Genomic DNA, 9,503 nt, shown 5'->3' with positions numbered 1-9,503 from the left:
TGCATCATATCTCTCTCTCTCTCTCTCTCTCTCTCTCTCTCTCTCTCTCTCTCTCTCTCTCTCTCTCTCTCTCTCTCTCTCTCTCTCTCTCTCCTCTCTCTCTCTCTCTCTCTCTCTCTCTCTCTCTCTCTCTCTCTCTCTCTCTCTCTCTCTCTCTCTCTCTCTCTCTCTCTCTCTCTCTCTCTCTCTCTCTCTCTCTCTCTCTCTCTCTCGTCTGCTGAGGCATGGCATCCCACTCTTCTTGAAGGGCGGCCCTCAGGACATTGAGGTTCTGGGGTACAGAGCTCCGAGCCTCTACACAGCGACTCAGCTGATCCCATAGGTTTTCTATGGGATGCAGGTCTGAGAAAGTGCAGGCCACTCCATTTGAGGTACCCCAGTCTCCAGCAGCCGTTCCCCAATGATACGACCTCGATGAGCTGGAGCATTGTCGTCCATGAAGATGAAATTAGGCCTGTGTTGTTCATGCAGGGGCACAATGACTGGATTAATGATGTTATTCAGGTAGTATGGGCTTGTCACTGTACCATTCACAAAGTGTAGGGCAGTTCTGTACTGACGTGTCGTCTTGGTCTCATGATGTCAAGATGTGAACAGCATAATGAGGAGGACTGTTTAAATGCCAATTCTAATTGAAACAGTAAATTTATTGGTTGATTCATAGATCAAACACCTGATGTGAATTTTGCCATTAAAATCCTTGTTAGAGAACAGCAACTTGTGCAAAAAGTACTGAAACACTGAACAGTTGGACATGTGCATTCAAAAGTTTCACCTGTAAAGGTTATAATGCATTTTAGGTTCATCCTGAAATTTCACCCGAAAGCCAAATATCCCTAACTTTTTGTGGGAAGTGTATATATATATATATATATATATAAAATGGTTTTTGTACACACACACACACACACACACACACACATATATATATATATATATATACATACACATATATATGTACAAAAACTATCAATGTCCAGTTCACTTTCAAAGTCGACTAAACCATAAATGGATATAACCAACTATATTTTACTATTTCACAGTAATATTTAAGGGCTTCATACTCACTATCACTGAAACACACAGGATCCACTATTAAAATGTTTTGAAAAAGTATTTGGTCCATAAATAGCATTAAATTAAATTAAATTAAATTAAATTAAATTAAATAAGAGCAAAACATTCTTTTGATTTGTACAATCACTTTTTAAAATATTAAATTTTAAAATTGCAGATATCAAAACATTCTTCATATTTAATTTTGCATGACAGCAGGACTGTCGTACAACTGAGTGCAGATGAACCTGCTGATTAGGCAGATAGGCAGGAAGTGAACCCATTTTTCGGGGTAAACACAATAAACTGTGTGTGCGTGTGCATCATCTCTCTCTCTCTCTCTCTCTCTATCTCACACACACACACACACACACACACACACACACACACACAGCTTAAATCCAGTCAGTTCAGTCGAGTCCGATGTGTTGAAGATGTCTCATCTGTTGATTCTCCTGTGCGATCAAAGGTACATCAATCCTCGAGACAAACAAGAAAAACAATTATGTCTCGTCTTATTGGCAAATTCTCTCAGTCAGATATGAACAGACTTCCCACTCGCTGAAAACATGGAGAAGCCTGGACATTTGATTTGAGAAGAAATAGATTTCCTTCACAAAAAACTCAGTTTAGGCCTCCCTGTTGGAGAAAAATAATGTTGGCTGACTCTTCATTTAGTTCACAGTTCAAATAAGACTATAATTTAAACATCATATAACAAAAGCATGAAAGTGTCTTACTTCTTGAGAGTCACTGGTGTCTTTTTCTTGTCTTCTTGTTGTCTGGTGTTGGAACATCAATAAATCATTACTACATTCCTACATTTACTTTGAGGGGAAAAAAGGTGCAATAACAGAAACACGAGTGTGAAATAGAGGCTATCAATGTCTCAACCATGGTCCCATTTGTTCACAGAAATTATTCTTGGTTATTATGTATTTAACAATGATAAATTCATAGTTAAACTTTAAAAGAGATGTGAACCAAAGACTGTGTCAGTTCTATTACCTGTTTTTTGTTCTTTTCCGGATTAAGATGATGCAGACAACTGCAACAATGATGACTACAGCCACAACAGCAGCAGTCACCACACTGATCACAGTGACACCTATAGGATGAGAGAAACATGTTGAATTCAACATTCAGGGAAAAAAGCAGCTAGAAATGTCAAAAATTGAGTTGCGACCACTTGAACATGAACTTACTGAAGCTTCCCTCATCCATTCCAGACTCGATTTCTGAACCTGGAGAAAATAAACTTCAAACATCAGCATCATGAAGTAATGACTCAAATATTGTGCACTGATATATTACTTTGTCCTTCTCACATCTTAAATCCAAACTGTGTTTCTCACCAGCAGCTGAGCTCTGATTGTCTTTGGGGATTGTTGTAAACAACTTCCTCACAGCTCCAGAGGACAGTCGCACCTCACAGCCGACCCGAGTGCCGTTACCATGGAAACCTGACAGTGTAGCGGTGGCAGTGACAGTGACTGTACCGTTGGGGTTGGTGACCCAGACAGTGTTGCTCTGTGAAGAGTTGAGGTCCCGTTCGGGGAGGACCAGTGTTACTGCTGGAGCTGGACGTCCTGTGGCCGAGCAGGACACAAGAGGCTCTTCAGAGGAGTTTGACCTGCGGACGTGCAGGACGGGCTCGTACTGCTCTGGAGGGACAAGACATTACAAAGATGGCAGCTGCATCAGCCCTTTATAAAGTAGATGTATCCTTAACAAAAAACTTCAGTATTTTAGTTTGCTTTTATGAAAATGTTTGATTCTTATTTTTCTCTTTCTCTTTTATGGACTGGTTTGAGACCCTCTCTTTGAGAAAATAAGCACAGACTGAGCAACATTGTAAGAAGGTGTGGTGAAATTGCAGGGATAAAGCTTGAGGAGCTCTCCCTCCTGTTTAGAGCCAGAGCCACTAGGAAGGCCAAAACTGTCCTGTCTGAGCAGAGTCACCCCTGGTCTCTCCAGCATAGACTGCTGCCATGTGGTCGCAGGAACATTGTACCAACGTGTAGGACAAAGAGGTACAAGACCTCATTTTTCCTGGTCACTACTGGCCTCATTAATCATTAATTAGAATAGAATCAGAACACCTTTATTGTCATTGCACAAACTGTACAACAAAATTCAAATGCAACTCCTTGTGGCAAAAGATAAAAACAAACAACACACAACACACAACAACAAGTTCATAAGTCTGGAAGTGTGGGCCTGAATGGATCTATAGCGCCTCCCAGAGGGCAGCAGTGTAAACAGGCTGTATCCTGGGTGAGAGCAGTCCCAGGTAATGTTTATTGCAGGCTGTCAGCATGTGGCACTGTATATGTCATTCAGAGAAGGGAGCTGTTCTGAATAGTGTCCTGTGCTGACCTCCTGACTCTCTCCAAGGCCTTTTTGTCAGCTATGGTGCAGATTTTAAACCACACCAGGATGTTGTGGGTGATGATATTCTGCACAGAGCATTTGTATAAAGACAGCAGCAGTTCCTGGGACAGTCTGAGTTTCGTCAGTGACTGCAAAAAATACAGAAGCTGCTGTGCTTTTTGTTGATAGAGCACCAGGCAGTGAGTTTCTGGACTTTGTCTCTGCTAATTACATCTGTAAGTTTGGGTATGAACTGTTGTCTTTACGCATTTATTTATTCTCTACTGGCTCTATAATGAATTTCCCCATGGGAATTACAAATTTTACGTACTTACTTATCTGCACAATGAAGCTTTAAACATCATGTGTATAGGCACTTCCACATAGACACACACACACACACACACACACACACACACACACACACACACACACACACACACACACACACACACGGCTCTTACCATAGACTGTCAGGCAGGTGCGGGCAGTGAGGGCTCCATCAGGATAGGTGTTAAACAAACAGCGATAGCAGCTCTCGTCCTGCGTCGTCACCTTCCTGATGACGATGGAGCAGTTCTGCAGTCCGACAGACTCAAAGTCCACTTTACCCTGAAAGGGAGGATTGACTTTGGCTCCAAACTTTTTGTTGTAAGTGGCAAGATTTGTTTCCCCATCAGGCAAAAGCCTCTGCCAGGTAACTTGAAGAACATCTTTGGATTGTGTGAGCCAACAGTTGAGAAGAGCCTCCTGTCCTAACGCTGCCATCACAGTCTGCTGGGTGTGTATCATCCCTGTTAGACCTGGGGAAAAAATGTTCTGTAACTCAGTATACCTAAAGCTACTGTAGTGAGCAATGAACTAACAAGGAAGGAGAGTGAGAAAATTGATGTCTGTTCGCTCCTCGGAGCCCCAAGCTGTTTCCATTCATCCTGTCTCCACTTTTACATAAATGAGCAGATTTGCAGACCTTGGGGACAGCGCCAGAACTGACTGACAGATGTAAAGCATCGGCCACATCAACCGGGAAGAGGCTGTGTAAAGAGAACAGGGGAAATGCTGACCAAGAGCGAGGAATCATTTTGAACAATGTGACCTTTACAGAGGAAGTCGCCAACTCTCAACATGAATAGTGTATTATTCATGTACATCACTATGTTTCTAGGAAAGAGGACCAGAATAGAGATACCGGTAATAACTGATTATGTCCAATGACCATTGAACTAAACACTGGACCCACTGGTGCAGCTTGCAATACTTTTGTTATCCCAGCATCCACAACAATCAATACAATTTATTTGGAGCTGTCAAGCCGTTTCTATCTGCTGCTGATTCCTGCTCCATTACTGATGTACTGTTTTACTGCATTCATAATCACATGGGCAAATCAATTATGTGATCAAGTGGGAAAATGAAAAAAGGTAAATAAGCTTTTACTCCCAGGCTGTCTTTACTATAAACAGTAATACAGTCAAGTATAGGCTCCTATCAGAGCAGCTGCAACCCTTTTCCATAGAAGACCATGTCATGAGACGATATCTGTGTAACATTCAAATCATTGTAAGAACTAAAACTGAACAATGTTGGGTTGCTGTCTACATAATCTCTGTTTTAAACCACATCACAGCCTACCTTCCACCAGCAAGCACAGGAGTAGCAGGATCCACAGCATTTTTATAGAGAGCTTCAACCCCTCAGCTCCGTGTGACAAGTCATTTGATGAGTCCAACGTCGAAAGCCAAACCATCAGATTAAAGTTCGGTAGGGAAATAATGGCAGACCAATGACAGCACAGCCAAATTTACCATGACCTCATTTTGCTTTTCAAAAGAAGATAGGCATGGGGGAATTTCATTGGTATTTTTTTTAGTTTTCTCATGACCTCTTTGGATGCTGGACTCGCCTTTCTGTTGGCTCCAAAGAGAAATTCAGCGGTAAGCTTCTGAGCTTTAATTTAGGAAGAGTAGCTTATCTCAGCAATTTGAATACTTTTTTATTTTTATTTGCTGCTAAGTGCATTTAATGCAGCTTGGATTTCACCTGAATATATGCAGGTGTATAGACCACTGTGCGGGGGTTTCCTGTGTACCTACCCACAAAAAGAAACAGAAAAACATCAGGAAATTTGTTTGTGTCTGTCTAGTGAACCAAGGCCGCATCAAATGACATGTTCAACTGACTTACAAGCTTAATGTGATCTTTCACTTCTGTCTTGTGCTCTCATGTCATGTTTTGTTTTTTTAATGACAACAAATCAAGACAGTGCAAAGATCCCCAAGCTAAATATGTGGTGTGACGGGTTGTGTGTCATGTGTTTTTGCCTCATGTCCACTTGCTTGTTGCCACATAGATGATGTGCAGGTGACATTTTAGTACTTGAAATTCCACTAATAGGTTTTTGGAAGGTGCTATGTAAACGCTGAAAGAAGAATTATATACATACATATATACACACACACACATACATATATCTATACCTATACATACATATGCATGATATATAGATATGTAGATATAGATATAGATAAATACAGTTGAAACCAGATGCTTACATACACTATAAAAAGACACATAACCCTTTATTCTCACTGTCTGACCTTAAATCAGAAAAAACTTTCCTGTTTTAGGTCAGTTAGGATTACCAAAATTATTTCTGAGAGAATTTGAGAGAATTTTCCAGATAATTTCTTATTACTTTCTTCAAAGTCAGAAGTTTACATACACTAAGATTACTATGCCTTTAAGCAAATTGGGAAAGCCCAGATGATGATGTCATGGCTTTGGAAGCTTTTGATAGGTTAGGTTAATTGACAATATTTGAGTTAACTGGAGGCACACCTGTGGATGTATTTTAAGGCACACCTCAGAAACACTGCTTCCTTGTGTGACATCGTGGAAAAATCAAAAGAAATCAGCCAAGATATCAAGAAGAGAATTGTGGACTTCCTCTTCATCCTTGGGTAGAAATTCCAGATGCCTGAAGGTGCCACGTTCATCTGTCCAATTATACGCAAGCATAAAAACCATGGGAATGTCCAGCCATCATACCGCTCAGGAAGGAGATGGTTCTATGTCACAGAGATTAACCTGTTTTGGTGCCAAATGTGCGTATAAACTCCAGAACAAAACCAAAGACCTTATGAAGATGCTGGCTGAAGCTGGTAAGGTAGTGTCATTATCCACAGTGAAACGAGTCCTGTACCGACATGGGCTGAAAGGCCACTCAGCGAGGAAGAAGCCATTACTCCAAAAGCAACATAAAAAAGCCAGATTATAGTTTGCAAATGCACACAGGGACAAAGACCTTCATTTTCAGAGACATGTCCTGTGGTCTGATGAAACTAAAACTGAACTGTTTGGCCGTAATGACCATTGTTACGTTTGAAGAGAAAAGGGGGAAGCTTGCAAACCTGAGAACATCATCCCAAAATAGACAAAATAGATGGCATCATGAGGAAAGAACATTATGTGGAAATATTGAAGCAACATCTCAAGACATCAGCCAGGAAGTCAAAGCTTGGGTGCAAATGGGTCTTCCAAATGGACAATGACCCAAAGCATACCGCCAAATTAGTTACAAAGTGGCTTCAGGACAACAAAGCCAATTAGGCCGGGAGCCAGGTCCACCCCTCAGGATGTTTTTTGCTAAGTTTTTTTCACTATGATTTCCTGTTATCTTATAACTTATCATCACTTTCTCAAGTAAATATCCTGGGATTGTGTAATGGTTGTGACGTGTAAGTGGATTTGTTTATTGACATTCCTATTTGGAGCATTAATTTTGCATGTTTTATTGAATAGGCCACAACCAAGAGAGGCAGGAAAACCTTAAGAAAATAGGGGATGATCTGCGTCAAAAGTCCCAGGGAGCATTTGAATCTCTGATGTTGTGACTGTGCCTCAACCAGTTTTAGTAACTTAAATGTCTACCGAAACTACCATAATCTCAAAAAACGTTATTGCTTGACTTGGAATTGAAAACTAGAGTAACACCTACTGTAAATCCACAAAGCAGCCAGACTTACCCACTGAGAGAGAGAGGTCCGCCGGTACAAAAATGTGAAGTAAAGTGCGTGAGTGTCCGTGCTGCAGGTAAACTCAAACTGTGGCAAATTGCTCCATGTTCACAGTACCAAGTCCTGCAGGATGTGTGTGTGTGTCTTCCCTCGTCTGACACTGCACCGCAGCGACTCCTCCTCAGCGCACCTGCACGGCAACAGCGACCTCTGGTGACACTGTGGTGCAACTACAGCTCACACTGAGCCTGGAGTAACCCACACTGGATTACGCACAGTGACAGTTTCATGAAGATTTGATAGCTTTAGCCTATTACTATTATAACTAGTTGTAGTACTAGTAGTAGTCGCGATAGTATGGAAAGCTGTTTGAGCATTTAATCCATATTCTTGACATCAGAAGTCAGTTTCCTCCACTAGTAAACAAGTGAAAGCCAAAATATTCACTTGATAATTTTTTGTCTTTTGGCTTTACTAGATAACTAATGAGGCTAAACTTGTTTATTAGTTGCACCAGTGTCCATTAGTGAAGTGCTGCAACTGTCCTCCATGTCAACTAGTCAAACTGTTTCACATCGCAAGGTGAACCAGTAGCGGGTACATGTTAACTAGTGAGCAGTTTTGTCCAATTAGTAAGATGAAAACTAGTGTGATGAGAATGTCAATGGCTGCAACAAAAAGCCCACATGTCCAACAAAAGTCTCAGTAGTGGTACACACACACACACACACATATATACAGTACAGGCCAAACGTTTGGACACACCTTCTCATTCAATGTGTTTTCTTTATTTTCATGACTATTTACATTGTAGATTCTAACTGAAGGCATCAAAACTATGAATGAACACATGTGGAGTTATGTACTTAACAAAAAAAAGGTGAAATAACTGAAAACATGTTTTATATTCTAGTTTCTTCAAAATAGCCACCCTTTGCTCTGATTACTGCTTTGCACACTCTTGGCATTCTCTTGATGAGCTTCAAGAGGTAGTCACCTGAAATGGCTTTCCAACAGTCTTGAAGGAGTTCCCAGAGGTGTTTAGCACTTGTTGGCCCCTTTGCCTTCACTCTGCGGTCCAGCTCACCCAAAACCATCTGGATTGGGTTCAGGTCCGGTGACTGTGGAGGCCAGGTCATCTGCCGCAGGACTCCATCACTCTCCTTCTTGGTCAAATAGCCCTTACACAGCCTGGAGGTGTGTTTGGGGTCATTGTCCTGTTGAAAAATAAATGATCGTCTAACTAAACGCAAACCGGATGGGATGGCATGTCACTGCAGGATGCTGTGGTAGCCATGCTGGTTCAGTGTGCCTTCAATTTTGAATAAATCCCCAACAGTGTCACCAGCAAAACACCCCCACACCATCACACCTCCTCCTCCATGCTTCACAGTGGGAACCAGGCATGTGGAATCCATCCGTTCACCTTTTCTGCGTCTCACAAAGACACGGCGATTGGAACCAAAGATCTCAAATTTGGACTCATCAGACCAAAGCACAGATTTCCACTGGTCTAATGTCCATTCCTTGTGTTTCTTGGCCCAAACAAATCTCTTCTGCTTGTTGCCTCTCCTTAGCAGTGGTTTCCTAGCAGCTATTTGATAATGAAGGCCTGATTCACGCAGTCTCCTCTTAACAATTGTTCAAGAGATGGGTCTGCTGCTAGAACTCTGTGTGGCATTTATCTGGTCTCTGATCTGAGCTGCTGTTAACTTGCGATTTCTGAGGCTGGTGACTCGGATGAACTTGTCCTCAGAAGCAGAGGTGACTCTTGGTCTTCCTTTCCTGGGTCGGTCCTCATGTGTGCCAGTTTTGTTGTAGCGCTTGATGGTTTTTGCGACTCCACTTGGGGACACATTTAAAGTTTTTGCAATTTTCCGGACTGACTGACCTTCATTTCTTAAAGTAATGATGGCCACTCGTTTTTCTTTAGTTAGCTGATTGGTTCTTGCCATAATATGAATTTTAACAGTTGTCCAATAGGGCTGTCGGCTGTGTAGTAACCTGACTTCTGCACAACACAACTGATGGTCCCAACCCCATTGATAAAGCAAGAAA

General features: G+C 41.6%; 1 protein-coding gene across 2 annotated transcripts; it reads right to left on the bottom strand.

Moving 5' to 3' along the window:
- Positions 1-1,416: 1,416 nt before the first annotated feature.
- LOC115371565 (OX-2 membrane glycoprotein-like) lies at positions 1,417-7,558 on the bottom strand. 2 transcript variants are annotated; one of them, XM_030069025.1, is made up of 7 exons: positions 7,455-7,558; positions 3,894-4,232; positions 2,412-2,720; positions 2,262-2,300; positions 2,065-2,164; positions 1,797-1,838; positions 1,417-1,536 (listed from the first exon to the last, which is right to left on the bottom strand). In XM_030069025.1, exons 2-7 carry the CDS (start codon positions 4,219-4,221, stop codon positions 1,467-1,469), a joined length of 888 nt encoding a protein of 295 aa, XP_029924885.1. In that variant the 5' UTR covers positions 4,222-4,232; positions 7,455-7,558; the 3' UTR covers positions 1,417-1,466. The 2 variants fall into 2 exon arrangements, with proteins under 2 accessions (XP_029924885.1, XP_029924877.1); XM_030069017.1 differs by lacking the exon at positions 7,455-7,558 and adding an exon at positions 5,062-5,165.
- Positions 7,559-9,503: the final 1,945 nt, after the last annotated feature.

The sequence above is a fragment of the Myripristis murdjan genome, chromosome 2, assembly GCF_902150065.1.
Source record: "Myripristis murdjan chromosome 2, fMyrMur1.1, whole genome shotgun sequence".
NCBI classification, from domain to species: Eukaryota; Metazoa; Chordata; class Actinopteri; order Holocentriformes; family Holocentridae; genus Myripristis; species Myripristis murdjan.
This window is presented reverse-complemented; position numbering and strand designations above follow the sequence as displayed.

Excerpts from the sequence above, each read along its gene's own strand:
- LOC115371565 (XM_030069017.1), bottom strand. The coding sequence starts at position 5,101 with ATGCTGTGGATCCTGCTACTCCTGTGCTTGCTGGTGGAAG. Across the intron at positions 4,233-5,061 it reads CCTGTGCTTGCTGGTGGAAG|GTCTAACAGGGATGATACAC; the intron begins GTAGGCTGTGAT and ends TTTTTTCCCCAG. Across the intron at positions 1,839-2,064 it reads CGGAAAAGAACAAAAAACAG|ACAACAAGAAGACAAGAAAA; the intron begins GTAATAGAACTG and ends TTCCAACACCAG.